Genomic DNA, 18,644 nt, shown 5'->3' with positions numbered 1-18,644 from the left:
CACGCGCACAAAGAGGAGGCGCGTCCACCGCGCGCAACGTGTGATCTCGAAGCTTCGGGCTCGGGCTTCGGCTCTACATTCTCGCTGCTCGCCGAGCTATAGCCGGCTCGACCATTTGGAATCAAATGACTTCGTTTAAGATGTTTTCAACATGTCAATAGCGTTTTCGACCGTGCCGAATTGAACACAGGTTGAATCGCCCCAGGTGTACAACCCGGCCCAGTCGAAAACGCTATATAAATAATATAGTTTGGATACAGCGATATGTATATATGCGTATAAAGTACAAACAGTAAGAAAAATTAAGAATTTTTCACATTTCCAAGAATTTTATTTTCCGGAATTTTTTATACTTTTAAGAATTTTCCATGTTTCTCGAAGAGAATTTGAAATTTTTAGGTCCCAAAAATCAAAAGTCTTGAAAGAGAGTTTTCAAGTGTTCAGGAAATCAATATTAATTTTATTCTTCTTACTTTATTTAATTACATTAAGAGTAAGATTTCTTTATTATTTCCCGATTAAAGATATAAATATTGTCGTCATTACAAACATTGCGCGCACAATAAAGCGTATAAATCGACGTAAATCGTCGCACCGGCTATCTCATCGGGCGGACAGCGAGAATACGGCGCGGGAGAAAGAGAGAGACGCAGAGCAGAGTCCTCGTCTACTCGCCGAAGCTCCCCGAGCGCGCACGTTGTACATTTTCTTACGTGCGCCTTCTCTTTGTGTACAACGTATCCTCATCCTCACCGTCCGATTATTCGGACGAGCCGCGTCTCTCATTCCGGCACGGCTGGCGTATCCTGGCATCGCTATACAAGAGCGGCGTTTCTATTCGACCGTCGCGCCGCGCGCCACAGCCACGGATAGAATCCGCGCCGACACACGCACGTCGCACGGCCACGGCCGTGTATACTTGGGCGCGATGTGTGATTTTCGACGCGCAATAGACGCGGAAAATGTATGCGTACGTGCCGCGCGGGCCGCGGGCCAATCGACCTCCCGCTTTTTCGGAAATAATAGATACACGATGGGAGAGGAGAGGTTCCGCGTGTAACGCGCGGATGCCGTCACCCGTCGCGCCAATTATTTCCACCGTAACGACAGGACGACGAATGTTGTTTTTGCACTCTGAAAGCGATATTGAAAGCGAGAATTTTCGGCTTCGGTGTCCTCGTCAATCGAGAGATATATATGTATATCCATCGTAGTGAATAAATCTAAAAATCATTTCTGTATCAAGCGGAAGCGATGAACCAATAGGATTTCTATAGTTCCTGATATTGCAGAAAATATATATATCCCGCTTGTCGCTTCCCGTCGCAACGGATAAAGAATAAAGACAGAATTGTTTGCCGTTGAAAGATGAAACTGACGTGCCTCGTGTCGTTTTAATATTTCTTAGATGTGATATTGTTTAAATATATTTTTGTTTATCAAATATCGAAGATAGAATGCATTTCGAAATAATGGAGTTGAAGAAATCTTATATTTTCACCTCTAATATTTTCATATATATTTAGTTTTAATCATTGTATATCTATATTTATATTTTTTTTAAATAATTATCTTCGAATATATAAATATCATACGTCGAGCAAAGTTCACTTACAAATTGAACACAATAGTTCTTTATATATTAATTTTTTATCGTCACAGCCCACTTCAGGCGATCCATTCGCGTCAAATTTCAAGAGATACATATAATTCTATTTATAATTTCACGTGCCGCGCGTCTTTCAATATATACGCGTGCATTCTGAAACGTATATTTTAAATATGTGTGCATTTCTTAAAACGTTTTTCGTATTGTGCAACGGATAAAATTAAAATTATAAATAGAATCCTATATCCTGTGCAGCCGACGCGAATCGCCGATCGCGATAGTCTCGAAGTGAGCCCTGTTTGAGAATCGAATCCGTCGCACGGTCGAATCGCGATTCGCGATGACGCGATTTGAAAATCTTAAGATGGCGCATGGCGCAGCCCCGTTGATCGCTTCGCGTTGTTCCTGGTGCGGTCTGTCGTTCCGTCGCGATACAGAAGCTCGCGCTTCTTCCGAATATATTCTCGCCGAAGCCACGATTTCGGAGAATTTGCGGAGAAATCAGTCGAGCGTCACTCGGGTCGCGTCGCGTCGCGTCGCGTCACGTTTATCGGAGGTAAGGACGTCCAACCTCGACATCGAGATGAAGGTAACGATAAAAAGTAAGTACCTCCAGCGGCATCGAAATTTTCCCTGCCGCTCGTTCTGTTTTCCGTTTTCACGTTAATTCCGCGCGATTGACGCGTCGCGCATCAAAATTCTTTAGTTTCGTGGTTATGTCACGGCCATTTTCCTCGGCCGTGATAGCGCTCGCGCGTTATACGGATCGACGACGTCCACGAAGGCACGTTTCTCTTTTCAGGCTGGACAGGCGTCGCCACCTGGCGGTGGATCGCGAACGACGATAACTGCGGCATATGCAGGATGCCGTTCGACGCCAGCTGCCCGGATTGCAAGATCCCCGGAGACGACTGTCCGCTAGGTATTCGTGATGCGTATTCTTTCTCTGCGATATTCCAAGTGAAACGCTGCCTCTTGATATTTCTCGTTTTCTTTACGCGCGTTATATTATCTGTTAAAAAAAAAAAAAAAATTACTCCGAAAGTATCGAAAATGATTTCTCTCGCTTCGCGACATTCCTTCAGGTAGAAACACATTTATATATTTTGTACTGCTGTCGAATATTTTCATATTTCTTTTAAAACGAGAATTTTTAAGAAAAAAATTAATTGTAAGAGAAAGAAACTTGAAAATTAGAGGCGACGATGCAGTTGAAAATTTTGCTTTAATTTTGCAAAAGTTCGGCCGATTGAATTAATCAGTAATTAATTGTAAGTTAATCAGAACTTGGTCCAAGTCTTTCTTGAATTCATTTTATCCGATGTATAATTCGCATCTATCCGACGCGTTTTTATTTTGCAGTCTTATTTTAACGTATGTTTTACGCATATGTTTTAATATACATTTTTTATTTGTCCGTCCAATTACGTTCCATATAAAATAGAATATCCCCTAAAGAGAATATGATATTATTCGAAATACTTCTATATAGAATGTATCAAGAATATACCTGACATAAACAAATCAGAAACTTTGTCTTTCACCAGTAAATAATAAACACTAAGGATTTAGTTTCTAGATTTGTGACTTGTTTCGGAGCAATGTCATGACCGAGATGTTCGTCAAACACTACTGATTTTATGACTTGGACAAACCAATGGTCGAAACGTGACGATTATAATTTATAGTTAATAAATATAGCCAGTCGGGTCGAGTAAAAATCCTTGGCGATACCCAATATACTGGCCCAGACAGCACCATGTCCAAAATCGGGACACAAGACGTCTTTTGGACAAGTTTGCTGTTATGGGGGGTATCTGCTCCTATAATATCTTGCGCTCTTGCGATTCTCAGAATCTACATATTACGTATGCTCTTAGGGTCGAAGGGGGAGAATGGATTTCTTTTATTCCCCGACTCGTAAAATGCCGCCACGGCGAGACGGTCGCGTCCGCGACGGCGCACGCGATATCGATCGACGCGTGCCGGTCGACGGGGTCGGCAGGCAGGCGCCGCTTGTCCCTCACCCTCGCCCTGGGCACCCTCGGTTAGCCTCGGTATCGATGCGCGGCGAACGCGTGCACGCACGTCCCTCTGTCTTTCCGTCCTTCCCCCCCCCCCCGCTGCCCAACCAGGTGCGCCCTGACAGACGTCCGCGCCGGTCGCCCTCGCCCCCGACGCCGACGAAATTAATTTAATTCGCTCTACCAAACGCTCGGTTTCTCGTTCCAGTGTGGGGGCAGTGCTCGCATTGTTTCCACATACACTGCATCATGAAGTGGCTGCACTCGCAGCAGACCAACCACATGTGCCCAATGTGCCGTCAGGAGTGGAAGTTTAAGGAGTAACCGCTTTGCCTTACGGGCCCGCAGGTGTCGGCACGCCAGCGCAAGTGATCAGGTAACAATGAAACCTTTGTCCTTCTACCGGCTCGCGACGATTTCCCTATCTAAGGAAACTCGGACGTAATAGGAAGAAGACGTCGCTCGCTGTATAATCGATTGGACCTTTCAGAAATTGCATCCGCTTACAAAATACGACAATCGTGTCTTCGCTCAACTGCTTGAGGTATAGATACACTTTCTGTATCGCCCGTACGCTTGGCGCGAGACATTGCCGTGTCTTTTGAGAGATTCAAATCTATATAATCTGTGCAATCTAGAGACAATCTGTATAACGCGAATCTCTTTCTCTAAATCTTACTCGTGTAAATCGTGATTTTCAGGGTGATCGAGTCTGAGCCTGTAAAGAAAAGCCGTCGAAATTAAAGGATAATCAAGCGGATGGGCAATGGGCAATATACTTTAGGGCATCTTCGTCTATTCACAGCGTATGTTTCTGGAATCGATTCGTCGTATCTAGCGTGCTATTCGCTATAAAAGATTTATACGCGTAACAAGATTAAAGTAAATCCCATACGAACAACTTATATGTTTTCCAGCGGGAGATGGCCGTGCTGCTAAATTTAGAAGCTTATCTAGAGTCGTCCATCCGCCGCGCCGTGCCGACGATTAAGCCCGCCTGCCGCATGGCAACCCGTTGTGTATGAGCGTACAGTCGAATAGTCAACCTCTTGCGGGAATTCGCACTTCAGCGGTAATCGTCTATAATTAATCTTTTTTCGCGCGCAGAATTCACGCCTGAACGCGTGTCTCGGAGAAGAATTGCATACAACAAATGCGATGTGTGATGCTGTTTATTAAAATCTAGCAATCGAATCTTTATCATCGGCCAAAAAATTCGGATGTTCCATGACCACCGCATTCGCGCTCCAATCTTATACTCTCCGTGACGGAGAACACGTTTCCGGTTCAAAGGGTTAACGCGCGGCGTGCAACCGTGGATCAGTCTCTCTCTCTCTCTCTCTCTCTCTCTCTCTCTCTCTCTCTCTCTCTCTCTCTCCCCTCTCGCTTCGTTATCTGGCCGCTTCTGCGGGTGACACCGTCGGCTCGTTGAATTATTAATAAGTTGTTGTATCCGACGATACGCGCCGTCAGTGTCTCGCGTGTGTTCTTGAACGTAACGTAATCGTCGCCGCGCGGCATAATCCATTCTCTCAGCCTGACGCGGTTGCGAGCGCAGGTCGGGGAATAGGCTCCTCTTTTTTTCTCTCTCCTCTCGCTTTAATCGCGGGAACCCGCGTTCCGCCGACATAATCGCGCGCGAGAAAACTCGCAACTCGCGCGGAGTTTAATGGAGAACGTGGAGCGCGCGAGTGGGACGGTAAAGGAAAGCCGGATCGACGGCGCGGCGTTGCGTACACAGCGAGCGCGTGATTTTCAACGCGATGCTCTTATCCCGGCTGGTTTTGCGAGTCAATTTGACGTACACGTCGGTCACCTCGGGAGGGCTGTGTTATTTACGATTGCGAAAAGATGGAAAGCCGCTCTCGGGCTCTACTCCTTTCGCGGCGAAGCGCGTGGTCAAAGTACAGAATACAAAAATAGCAGTCGAGTCATGTTTGTTACCGAGAAAAGTACATAAAGTGTGAATCAGCAAACGCACTGACAATTGAAGAGCGACCGTCAAGTACCGGCTCTCAATATCGAATGTAGTACCGTGAGTTTGAAGAAAAAGGATCGTTAAAAGTATCACGTTTAAAAAAAAAACTCTTTATCAATGTAACTCATTAATGTCCATTTCTATCAGTGTATAGATTAACTTTAACGGTTACATACTTGTTATCTTTTTCTAGTTTTGAAAATTAGGAACAGATAAAGAGTAAGTTAAACTACATTGGTAGAAATGGATATATATATATATATATATATATATATATATGTAAGTCGAAGAGATGCTATAAGAGAGGGACTGCTTGACTGCGTATCACACTTCGTAACACGCGCGTTGACGTGTAAAAGACATCGTTATACATGGAACTCTCCGCCCGTGCGAGGCCGAGTTAACAAATATAGCTCACAGATAGACACGCGCCTGACATTGGCATTCGAAATCCGCGTCTCGATCGCGCACCACGCGAAACCCCGTGACCCAGTAATCGAATTTTTGTTTTGACGGCCGCGCCGGACGGGAACGTCTTCGGGCGACATGCAGATATACGACCACGATCCGATTTCGACCGGTCTAGGAGCCGACCGGACTGCGCGGTGACAGGGAGGCGGGGGAAGGGAGGCGGTGGGCCCGATTTGCATTTTATCGGCGGGAGATCGGCCGCAAAAGTGGAACGAGTCGTTTTTGCCTGAGCCAGAGCGAAACAGAGTGTGAATAAATTCCGAGACTTGCGTTTTTCCAGCCCGGCCGGCCGTGCCACTTCCTCGGGCTTAATTGCGCCGCGAATGAACGGGCGATATCGCGCGGCGATCGCCCGCCGATAACGCGTATCATCGGCGCGTTACTTCATTTCGCGGAGCACGCGAGAATCCGCGGGATACCGCTGGTATCTTATCTCCGCGGTCCCGCTTCGCTCCAGCGACAGAAGACGTTTAGACGCTTCCAAAAGACGCTGCCGTCTTCTGGAGCGTCGTCTCGAGCGAGTAGCGATTCTAGAAACTTGACTTGTCCTCGAACGAAACAGATATCTTTATAGTATCAACTTGAAAAACTCGGTTCTCTCGGTTTTATACAATCCCGGTAAAATCGCGTCGGGGTCGAAAGATAGACTCGAGCGTGGCACGAGACTTAAAGCAAAGAGATCGCTTTGTTAAGACGAATTGCGCGAATTAAGAGTAATCACGCTCCCCTGGAATCCTCTTCCCGCAATCTTCGAAACGTAGGGGAGGAGAGAGGAAGAGAGAAAACGGAGGAAGTCAGAATGTCGTCGCGCCAAGCTACGGCACCGGCGAACGGACCTCCGTGCCATTGCGGGAGGGCAGCGAGACGGAGGGGACCTAATGGGTCCCTTCCCTTTTCTCCGTCTCGCTCCGTTCGCCTCTTCCTTCGATAATCCTTTCCTTTCTCTTCCCTCCTCCGTCCCTGTTCTCCTCATCCGCTACGGGTTACTCTCTCACGCGATACCACGGCGATACCACCGGTCGCGGTAATACACCTACACCCAACGTTGGAGGTAGACACGGACCCCGAAACGGTCGACTCCAGGGACTCGTTTCACAATTAACTCCTAGTTCTTTGAACTCGTGACTCCTAGTCCTCTTAACACGTGACTCTCAGTTTTTTAATTTACAGTTCCTAGTTTTTTTTAATTCGTGACTCTCAGTCCTTTTAATTCGCAACTCCTAGTCTTTTTAATTCGTAACTCTCAGTCCTTTTAACTGGCAATTTCTAATTTTTTAAATTCGCGACTCTGTCTTTCAATTCACGCCGGTTACGTTAAAAAGTTTTATTCGTGTCCCCATGTCTTTTTGTCGCGCTTCCGCGATTTTTTTTACGCGCATTCTTTATCTCGCGTTTATCTCTTTTGTGAGAATTTGTAACGACTCTTCGTGCTCCGCCGAAGCACGGAAACCGATATTGATCGATAAGACACTTTATGCCTCGCAAACTCTAGAAAGTTCACGTTTATCGCAGATCGCCGTTGCGTTCGCGTCGATGCGAATAATGCGTATTTCGAAATGAATACCCGCACATTCGCGGGTAATTAACCGTTCTACACTTGCGGCAGATATTGTATATGATGTAAAGAAACGAAACGATATGCGACGGGTACCGTGACGTGAAGTGTAAGCGCGAGCCTCGTAACTCTATGAAATCACGGCGAAATCGGCTTACATAAACTTGAACAATCTCGGGCAAATGCATGTGTGTAATTAGGACGCGCTGCATATATTACGCGTCTCGGCGCATAATTGAATCCATTCGAGCGAGTCCTGAGAGAAAATGTTTCCCCATCGACGATATAATACGACGATAAAATGTGCGACTACAATCTCAGATATATCTCTAACTAAATTAAATCTCCCTTTGAAATTAATTATTCCTTCATTTTCGACATTTCAAGCGATCGGGGGATTAGTCCGGACGACGGTCGAGAGAATCGTGCGCCGTGAAGATATCACGGAAAGGCAGCATCCCCGAGAAGAAACCTCAGTCTTAACGGCGCTAGAAAGTGTGACCGCGACTTTCCGTAAGGTTTAGAACGGCAGCCGCTTTTTTTCTCCCCGAGATCAGCCGATTTGACGTAACGAGCAATCCGAGTGTTTCTTCCTATCGGGCCAAGAACTCACACATCATCGTGATCAGCAATGCTGAGATCGGCACGAGATCGCGGTGGTGAACCTTCACCATCGCGCCGTCAACCGCAGGTCCTCTTTGCATTCGCCTCTATCTCCGGCTCCCTTCTGTGCCTTTCACACACACACACGTGTACACACCTAGGCACGCTTACTCGCTCGTTTATTTTCTCTCTCTCTCTCTCTCTCTCTCTCGTTCATTCGCACGTTCGTTCCTTTACTCGTCCACTCGCTCGCTCAAACGCACATACACGCGCGCGCGCAAGGCGCACACTCGTTGACTACCTGACGAGAACTCGAGCTCGGCCAGTCACGTGGCCAACGATCGCGAAGGATGTTTGTGGGACCGCAAAGTCAGTTCGTGGCGATCGGTCCGTCGAGAAAGAGAGGATAGAGGCGCGATCGGGTGGAAGAGAAGGAGGGAGAGGTCGGGACGGAGGAGGAGATACTGGATCGGGGATACCGCCTGGGGTCTCGGGATCGTCGCTGCTCTAGCTCTACCTGTCCGAAGGCATTCGCCGCGCGCGATCGTTTCGGCTTGTTCCCCTCGTGCCGTAGTTTACCGGAGTCGAAGGTTTCGAGTGTTTCTCCCGCGATTGGTTCCCATTAGCCACGGGTAGCGGGAGAGAAGTCTTGACCGAAAGGAGGATTTCCGTCGTGACGCAGGAATTAATATAGTGTTTTAATTGTAGTACAGAAGGAAATCGGCGATCGCCGATTTGTTTGTGCGTTAGAAAGTGCGGGTTTCGTGCGGCATTTCGGTGCACTGAAACGTGGAAGACGCGCGATGTGACGTCAAGCGAGACTCGGAAGTGACTGTCGAAGTGACGCGAGGCCGCGAGGATGAAGTGGCTCGAATCGAGGAAGATGTCGGATTTCCTTCATTCGGAATAACAATACACGAATAAGTCTGTGGAGTTTTTTTTTTCAACAATGTTTTTCTACTTCTCTGTGATGTAACGGAAGAATAACGAAGTTTAATTATGATGAGGAAGTTCAATTGCCGAACTTTTTGAAGTGAATTTTGATACGCTTTGGAAAAAAGTGGAAAAGGAGACAGAATATCATACCAAGCTTCAATAGAATCGTCAAATATTTTATGATTACTGCAAATTGTGATATGCGAGAGAAAATTTACTCATGAAATACAATAATTCAAGTTACCGCGTTTGTTCACAAAGAACCAGTAGGTTCGCCAGGTCTGCTCGGCACATTCTTCATGGAAGGAAAGCACGAGCGATCGAGATAGAAAGGCAACTATCGAGGTCGTAACGTCATCTCGAAGATCAGCTTCAATGACAATCTGAAGGAAAAGAGAGGTAGAGAAAGGGACGGAACGCGCGCGAAGATCTCCGTATTGAAAAACCGGTGCTGGCTTCCCGAAGCCTTCAATCGACGAAGGATATTTTACGTGGTCCCCGCGGAATTATGCGCAAAATAGGAGGGGAATCCCACTCGTCACGATCGCGAACGAAAGGAGATTTGGGAAATTCAAGTCTCCGCTCTCGTGAAGCTATTTAGCGAGCGCGAACGAACGCACGTTTCGTGGCCTCCCGCAGAATTGTATGCAAAGTCGCGTCGGCGATATCGCGAGGCATCGGCGCGATCGCGACCTGCTTAACGAATAAAGAGGACGTGTATGGTGGATTCGAGAGGAGAAACGAAAGAGAAGAGGCGAAAGAGAAGGAAACGGCAGAATATCGAGGGTATACGCGCGCGGCGAGATTGCGGTGATTTCGCTGGCGCAACAGCCGCCGTGGAATCATGTGGCGACGTTGCACAACATTTTCCCGTCATCTCCGATCGGCATTTAACGCAGTGCGAGGTTCGCGGTGCGTTTTAAACGAGTAAGAATTCCGAGAAACGCACGTGCGTCGCGCAGACTTTACCTCCGGCGGCTCCGACCTGCAGCGAATAGATTTTACACAGAGATATCCATTATAGAGAGAGACACGGTCATTACATTCGTTCGCGGCTGACGATACGTCGCGGTAGAATAAAAATCGAGCTACTCCGTCGCACACAACGAATTAATTCATGCCTGAGGAATTTTTTCGAGTGACGAAACACTGCTGACGCGAGAAGTTTACCAAGTTCGCGAAACGCCTCGCTCGCCGAGTCATTTCACGTCGTTTCTCACATTCCGTCGGCTTGAAATAGACAGACGCGCGATAAGGAGAACGATAAACGTCGCCTCTTATCTTCGAAGAAATTTGAACGGGGAAATCTTCGTCTTTTACGCGCGAGGTGAAGGTACCTCGCGTTACCGCTGACATTTAGTACTGCCTAAGCAATAGCGTAGATATTTTTGACGCGCGAGTCGGGAGTGTGCGGTTCAAAAAGAGAGAGATTTGCTTCGCATAAGCTTGTCCTTCGTCGAGGATGAGCGATCGCATCGGTTAGACGGTCGGAAAAACGAGCGGAATGCAGCTGGCAACCAGTCAGAGGCCTCATCCGCCTCCGGTGCCACCTCGGCCGAGCAGGCAGGTGGTTGCCGAGGCCCTTAAGAGATCGCCAAGGCCGCCCTGTCCCACTAGGCAAGCACCACCGCCGCCGAACACGAAGCCCTGGAGATCCGATCAGCGGCAAGTGCAGCAGCAACTGCAGCTGCAGCAACAACATCAGCAACAGGTGGACTCGACGGCCGGACGCACGATCGTATACGAGTCCATCAAGGAATGCACGAAGGACTGCAAGGACGAGAGCGTGTCCAACGACAGAATTCAGCGGGATCGCAACCAGGCGCGAAATTTAGATAGGAATGTTGAGGAGAGCCGGTCGGAGAACGGAAACAAAGTCACCTCGTCTCACGATCAACATCACGGTACCGGTACCGGTTCGGAGAAGCTTTATTCCACGGGAAACGTCCCGGTGAACATTGTGCGGAAGCGCAACAGCCTGACCGAGGATCAACGGCCGCAACGCAGACTGGAGATTCGCAGAAACTCCCGCGGGAAGGACCCGCAAAGGGAGAACAGCGTCGCCGCCTCGGCGGAGAAATTCGAAACGGCGGCGACGACGGCGACGAGGTCGTCGCCGGCCGTTCGAGCTGTCAACGTGTCCTTCGAAGACGAGCTTCGTGCCTCGTCCTCCAGCCCGGATTCCCCTGGCAGGCAAGTCACGGTGAGCCACGCGGAAAAGTGCAACGGCGACCCGGAGAGAGCGGACGGGCACGACACCCGACCGACGCCCACGTGCCGATCGTGTCCTGGTGTCGAGCAGCAACAGCAGCAGCAGCAGCAGCAGGAAGCGTTCGCGGCGAGTGGCAAGCCCGCCGGGAACGACGGTGTCAAGACCGTATCCTCGAGCGAGAAATCGACGAGCGTCCCTAGCGTTCCCGATCGCGCCCCCGTCACCCTGCTCGTCGTCGACGAACCAGAGCGTAAAATCGCGCTCAGCGACCACGAGGACAGCAGCAACGACAACGACAGCGACAACAATATCCATCGGCAGGACTGGCTGGAGGCGGGGGTCCGTTACTCCTCCACGAAGATCACTCTGCACGGAGACGACGGCGACGACGACACCGTCGACAGGAATCGCGTCAACGGTTACGATCATCGCGAGGAGGAGAGAATCACTGATCTTGATTTCATCAGGTAGAACTGGAAGCGCGATATCGTCGAAATCTCTTTGCTCGCAATCTTTTCTATGGATGTTGAAATCTAAAGGATTGTGACGCTAAATAATAATATGAATTACTCTTTTTCATTTCACCAAATAATTCGGAAGTTTTCTATTTATCGAATAAATTGTTCATAAGTGGCTTTTATAAGATCGCTGGAAGCTTAAAGCTGCGACTTTAGTTTCATCGGTCTTGAAACAATTTGCACCAATAAGAAAGGGATTATCGTTGAAATATGCTTTCTCATAAATATGCAATTACTGTTTGTAGGATAACACTTAATTTCCAAAAATTCACTCTTTGCGCTGCATCCACGTTAAACATTCTCACTTTCTCATCTAAGGCCGTCTAAGGCGATAAAACTGCGGTAATTGCGAAAGACTTGTGAGATAGATAGCATCGGTATCTCAATTTAAACAATTGGTTGAATAACGTTTTGAATTTTTGAGTGTGTTAAAAACGTAATTTTCCCCAAGTTTTTGACGTTTCTTATTTTGAGAATACGCTCAAAATAATGTGCTTGATGAGGATGTTACTGAAATGCGCGAATACATAATAGATAAACGTTTTACGGCGTTAACGACGTATTATAATTATCGAGAAGTCGCAATAGTTTGCAGGGTCGCACTATGTTACGCGCACGTTGATCTGAATTCAACGATCTAGCAATACGAGCGTACCGCTTTCTCGCGATAACTGCCGTGTCGACCGGCCATAAAAACCAACCGTTGGCGTAACTAACATTAAAAAAAACTCGCTCGCAATCCCTTTTTTATGTTGCTCTCAAATCGCTCTTAATTTTCTCATTTTGCAAATTATAAAATCTTGAAAAATCCACGAGCTGATCTTTCGGATATTGCGATATCATACACCATTTATACGCACATGCACACAAATATGCAATTATACAATTATACAAATATACAAATATGCAAATATGCAATTATACAAATTACAGAATTTAATAAATGTTAAAAAAAAACGGAGAAATATATTCTCGAGAGATAATTATAAATTAGAGGTTGCATAAACATTCTTTCCTCGCGATACCAAGTCGACGAGGAATTTATTAACAGCAGCAACTTTTTATAAATTGCTAAACCGATCGGTATCACTGCACTTGTCGACGTATCGAGTCGATCTCATCTCGACACGCAGGAGAATAAAACGAGAAGGCGGGCAAGCCGGCGGGACCGAATCGAACGGATATCGACGTCGATAGGAACGATTGAGCGATTGCAGACTTCCGCGATGTGCACACGCGATGATAATAACCGCGGGGCAAAAGTGAGTCATTCGCCAAATCTTCCGTCTTCTTGACCGCTGGCAGCCGACACTTATAAAGACAGATCGAATTTTTATTCCATAAGATGATCATATAACGGTATCCTCGTTTCCTGCGGCTCCCATCCATCGTACTCTGCCTTTGGCAGTTTACCAAGGCAGGAGAGACCATCCGACCCGCAGAATTTTCCCCCGGAGTATCGTGAAAGTTTTAAATGTATCCCCCTTTGTGAACTCCACTCGGTCCTTCTCTTTTTATTTTTCAAGTCGCCACAGCCGGAAAACAAGCATTGCTTTAAAAATTGAAACATCTTGTTATTTAGGGATAATATATTAATTATTGACATACATTTATTATGCATTTATAACTCATACGTAATTAAATATATGCCGTTAATAATTAGCTTCTATAGTAACTATTAAACGTCAACTTTTTTTCCCTCGCGGGAACTTTATCACTAGAATATCTCATTTTTGCAAAATGTAAATTATACAAGAATCTCCTTGTTCCAGCATACAAGAAAGGATCGCGATGTCTTCCCTGCAAGGATTACCCCCGTTACCGAGGAGCTTAAGCGGCTTCAACCTGAGCGGCGGACGCGGCGAGAGCGGCGAGCCGCCTCCACCGCCCACGAGGTCGTCCAGTAAATCCCAAAGAGGCGGTAAAACGACGCTGCAGTCGTCGTCGTCGTCGAGGCCGTCACCACCTGCCAGGCAACTCACCACCCTGGACACCCAACTGGCGGTGCTCAGGAGAGAAATGGTACGTCCACGAGGATTCACCCTTCTGCTTCTTCGTCAACGTTGGAACTCCACTAAAATCATTATTTTGCGAATGCGATCGATGCACTAAAGCGATTGATAGTGATCGTTAACAAGGAAAGGATAATCGACGTTCTTTAGGATTGCGAAAAATGTAACCATTGTATTTTACGGCGCGTGCAGCAGCGTCGCTCGAGATGCGGTCGGTAAATTGTCGATGCTGTTCAAATTGGTGTCTGAAATTGTGCATCCTATAACGGCAGCCATTAACTCCAATAGAAACCATTAGTCATCTACCGCGGAGCGAAATGTATTTACGGACATGCAGGAAAATTCCACGCCTTCGCGTGCGGCAAGCACGTGCGATTTAAAAGTAAACCCGTCAAGGTTCTTCCGCCGCTATCGATCGGAACGGAAGCTGTGCACAAATTATTTCTCGTTTCTCTACGTCGCAGATATGCATCTAAATTTTTTAAACCCGACATGAAGATTTTGCGTCTTTAAAGTATTTTACAAACTTTTTTTTTTATTTTTTTTGTGTTATCTTTATGTAATTTTTATATTTCATGATTTATATTTTTAATTTTGGATATTTTTCCTTTTTTATCGTTTTTTTTTTATTCTTTCTACGTTATCTTTATGCTTTATACCATTTTTGTTTCATAATTTTTATTTTTAGCTTCGAATATTTTTTCTTTGTGTTGCCTTTGATTCTTGCTTTGAGGCAGTTTTCATATTCTCCGTCTCGTTGTAGCTTCGATCCTCGCCACTCCTTATCCTCGATATTTGCGTCGTCAGTCCGAGCACGTTCCGCGAGTCGTCGTCATTTTCCACTCGGTCGTCGTTTGTCCACCTCTGCTGCTCTCCCGCTGCCTTTTTCTCCCGATCTGTTCTTCCACGTCTGTTTGGGGCGACCTGTGGACGACCCGTTACCTCGAGGCCGCGATCGCGTGTGAGTAAATTGCCGCGCGCGATGAGCGCGCGTATTTTATGCGTGGGATCATAAGCCGGTGAGGGAAACCGGAGTATCATGCCGCGGTAGAGAAAGACGGGACGCGCTTATATCACTCAGCCGTGTGCGGAGGCCTCCGCGCTTTTTAATAGCTATTACCTCGCAGGTTTGCTGCGCAAACATACTTCACGTGCCTCTTGCTGCTAGTTACACTCTACGTTACATTCCTCTGCGTTAACTGAGCGATTGAAATTCTGAAAGACTGTTTATTTCGAATAAAATTGCTACTAAAAATCTCTTCGTTAGCACACATCTCGTTAGCAGCTCAATAATCTTGTCATCGCTCATCGCAACGAGATTCCTCGAGCGTCCTGTTGACCCGACGATCTTATGTATCGCCTACACACACACACACACACACACACACACACACACACACACACACACACACACACACACACACACACACACACACACACAAATATATATATATATATATATATATATATATATATATATATATATATATATTCGTTTCGTATAAATTTATCGCCGATCATGTCGACTACGTCGTATCCAGGCCTGGCATCGCGGCAATCTTCCCGAAATTAACTGTAACGGGATCTCGAGTAGGATCTCTCCTTCGAGGAGGAGGAAAAAGAGCTCTCGTGACGAGCGCTCTTGTTGTTGGATCTCCGTTTCGCGTCAGCATCTCGACTCGCGTATCTAAGTTAGGCTATAATAATTTAATAGTCAATCCACAGACACGGGAAGCGAACTGGCACAGCCGCTCCCACGCTACATTCCCTCAGGCATAGGCTCCGCTCTTTCGTATCCTCTTTCCCTCGCTCGCGCTCCTTTTCACCTTCGTTCTCTCCTCTGCTCCTCGTCATCGTCCCTCTTCCAGTCTCGTTTCTCCTCGGCTGTGCGCTCGCGTCTCTCGCGCTCTTCCCATTCTCCTCTTTTGCACGTCCCTCCTATACAATTCCCTCTTCCTCGATTCCCACGGCCAGACGGCCGCCGAGCTGCTTGGAAATGCGCCGTTTCAGTCCGTAAATCACGAGGTAACATTTACCTTGGTGACCGTATGGTAAAAGTGAATGCGTCTTGACTTCTATCTCGAGCCATATGTGAAATTTCACAGAAGAAAAGTCACAGGGTTACGGAAAATGATAATCATAGAGTCTCTTCAGTAAATGTCTGAAAGTCAATCTTCTTTTGAATAAGATTTGTGTAAGAACAACATTATAAGCATTTTATATATTTATTTCTAATCGGAAATCGAAATTGCTATAAAATTTTAGTTAACTCAGTTCTCAGTTTCCAATGCTATAGAACACAATAGACCTTAAGTAATGATTGCATCTTTTTTTGTCAAGAGATTAAAAAAAAAACGAAGATTACTTTTGTAGGTCTTTATCGAAAACTCACTCTTCCAGTCTCAACTTTTAATTCTCATTTGTCAACGCATTAATATTACAATAATTATTTTCGCATTTGCAGTTTGGCCTACGGCAGCTCGATCTCTCCCTGTTGTCCCAACTGTGGTCCCTGAACGAGTCGATTCAGGAGTTCCGACAGCTGCTGCAGGAGCAGGAGGACCGGGCGCCTTCGCCGTCGCCCAGCAGCGAGGAAGGGGACGATACGTCTTACGGAGTGCACCCACCGCCGCCGCCGAGAAGACCGGCGCCTACGCTGCACCATCATCGGCCGCCGCGACCACCCAGGCCACCCAGGCCGTCGGCCAGCGACGAGTCGCCGTCGAGCGAGGAGTACGGGGCCGTTTGACGTATCGTCACCGAGAGGAAGAAGTACTCGAGAAGGTCTCGGTCCTCTCATCGCACCTAGAATGGCGTCTCGACGAGCGCCGATACCTCCGAACACGAGAAAAGACCTCGAAGAGAAAGAGAGACTTGCGTGAAAACGAAATCTACGACGATACCATCTCGGTCAAGACTAGTGATCAAGACATTCGTCGTGACATTCGATTGCGAATTACTGATTCCTAAGAGTGCCCGCAACGTCGCTTGCGGAGCCATTCGAGATCGCGATCCATGAGACGGTTCTTCAACTCGTGACCGGAACCGATGATCGAATCGGTCGGTCGACCGAAAGATTGTTTCGCGGTAGATTAGTCGCGGTCGCGCGTACGGTGCTATCTGCGTAACTATCCAGAGAAGCTATCCCGCTTTTCCCGCAAACCTTCGTGGAGAGCCATTCGAAATTATCCCGCGATCGCTGCTTCAGCACGAAAGGACTGAATCGAAACTGACGGCGGGGAACCGCAGTAGTTCAGCCGCCATCACGCGAATCTTATTTTGCGTATACGAGATAATAATCGCTTCTCACAGCCCGGAGAAGAGTATCGACTTGCCAATTTACAATAACGACATTCCGCGTATATCGCGCTCTAAATAAGGAAGGACTCGATTGCCGCGAGCGAGAGAGCTGACTACCCAGCTCGACGCGCCCGCTCTCCTCTCTATTTGTGATAACGCTCGAAGGGGCCTTTGATTAATGATAATCGCATCCATTTGTGCGGATTAAGATTTCTCCGCGACTCCGCTCTGCCGTTAGAGCTATTATAACAGATCCGAGCCCAAAGCACCGCGATTCTTTCGTGTTGTGATCCAAGAAATGGTTGTTCTATTCTTTTGGCATCACGGCCGAGGAGTGGCCGGTGAATCCGAAAGAATCACAGTATTCTCTGTTCTTCCATATTTTTTTTTTATTCTATTGCGAGTCCGTCGCAATAGAATCCTTGTCCTCGTTGCTGACATCACCTGTAATTAAATCTGCCGTACACGCGAAAAAAGAGGATGGAAAAATTTTAATATATTTATTATAAAAAAAGATATTTAACGTGAGATTTCCAAGTGTTTGGTTTCTGATGTTACAGATATATTGCAAGCCTTATAGACCTTATAGACGTAATAAATCAAGTTTTCGCGTGTACGGCATCTTCGGGAAGACTAAAGATTGTCAATGTTCCGCGGCGTCCTTTCGCGTAGATTAGTACGAACCGTGTGTAAAGATATGTGCAAAATAAATGAGACTTAATTTAAATACACGCCGACTCGTAAACCGTTGCGTAACGCAACTGCAACCTTTTCTTGTATGCGTCGTTGTCCTGGCACAGATAGTTTAGCGACCGACAATGCTGCACCTACCTGCATGTATGCAAATTGCAGTCTCGTTCTGATGCAGCCATCGGCAGGGTGTGTGCGGAAATAAATAGTGCAATAGCAGGACAATGAGGACAGAGAAATTGCTGCACGAGACACTTGCGTCATTCAAGATGCCGCAATAATCTATTCTATACGATATTTGTTCCGATTACGTACTGTTAAATATTTTTTTCTACTTAATCCTTGACATAATATTAATGTGCACTGTCTACAATTTCAAGAATTTTTAGGATATCTAAAAATTGCGAGTCCGAAAATTTAGGATTCAAATCGCGAAAATAAAGAGACTTGAGAATTGATCAAGTATCAGGAGAGTGTAATCAGCAAAGAGGTTGCTCTAGCTAAAGTTTACATAATTTTCCATATTTCAAGAAATTTTCTAAATTTTCAAAGAGTCTTATTAATACACTGTTCTTTCAATATGTTTAATTATTAAAATTTAGTCTCTTCATAAATGTTTGAATTTTTGCTCAAAATGAAAAAGGTCGTATCAATAGATATCTATGTTAATAGATATTCACATATAAATATGCATGTAAATGTGTAGGTGGAAATCCACGTTGCACTCGCAAGTTAA

General features: G+C 46.5%; 1 protein-coding gene across 11 annotated transcripts; it reads left to right on the top strand.

Annotated features, from left to right (window-relative positions):
* The first annotated feature begins 1,760 nt into the window (after positions 1-1,760).
* Positions 1,761-17,947, top strand: LOC143905018 (leucine repeat adapter protein 25). Of its 11 annotated transcripts, XR_013259097.1 has the most exons (7): positions 1,761-2,211; positions 2,412-2,531; positions 3,842-4,009; positions 4,082-4,177; positions 4,335-4,439; positions 4,551-4,705; positions 8,025-8,328. XR_013259097.1 is itself a non-coding variant. In XM_077420103.1 (4 exons), the coding sequence occupies exons 2-4, from the start codon at positions 2,467-2,469 to the stop codon at positions 16,665-16,667; spliced, it is 600 nt and encodes a 199-aa protein (XP_077276229.1). In that variant the 5' UTR covers positions 1,992-2,211; positions 2,412-2,466; the 3' UTR covers positions 16,668-17,947. The 11 variants fall into 11 exon arrangements, 7 of the variants coding, with proteins under 7 accessions (XP_077276229.1, XP_077276232.1, XP_077276233.1 ...); XR_013259096.1 differs by lacking the exon at positions 4,082-4,177; XR_013259095.1 differs by lacking the exons at positions 4,082-4,177; positions 4,335-4,439; positions 4,551-4,705; positions 8,025-8,328 and adding an exon at positions 13,679-13,818.
* The last annotated feature ends 697 nt before the right edge of the window (positions 17,948-18,644 follow it).

This window comes from Temnothorax americanus, unplaced genomic scaffold (assembly GCF_048541705.1).
Source record: "Temnothorax americanus isolate GAGA-0224 unplaced genomic scaffold, ASM4854170v1 Scaffold6, whole genome shotgun sequence".
Taxonomy (NCBI): Eukaryota; Metazoa; Arthropoda; class Insecta; order Hymenoptera; family Formicidae; genus Temnothorax; species Temnothorax americanus.
Note: the sequence above shows the minus strand (reverse complement) of the source record. Positions and strands in the feature narration are given on the sequence as shown.

What these genes read in the sequence shown, in the direction of transcription:
- LOC143905018 (XM_077420102.1), top strand. Translation starts at nt 10,681, where the DNA reads ATGCAGCTGGCAACCAGTCAGAGGCCTCATCCGCCTCCGGTGCCACCT. An exon ending in ACTGATCTTGATTTCATCAG is followed by an intron (nt 11,856 to 13,678) that starts GTAGAACTGGAA and finishes TCCTTGTTCCAG; the next exon opens with CATACAAGAAAGGATCGCGA. An exon ending in CGGTGCTCAGGAGAGAAATG is followed by an intron (nt 13,929 to 16,382) that starts GTACGTCCACGA and finishes TCGCATTTGCAG; the next exon opens with TTTGGCCTACGGCAGCTCGA.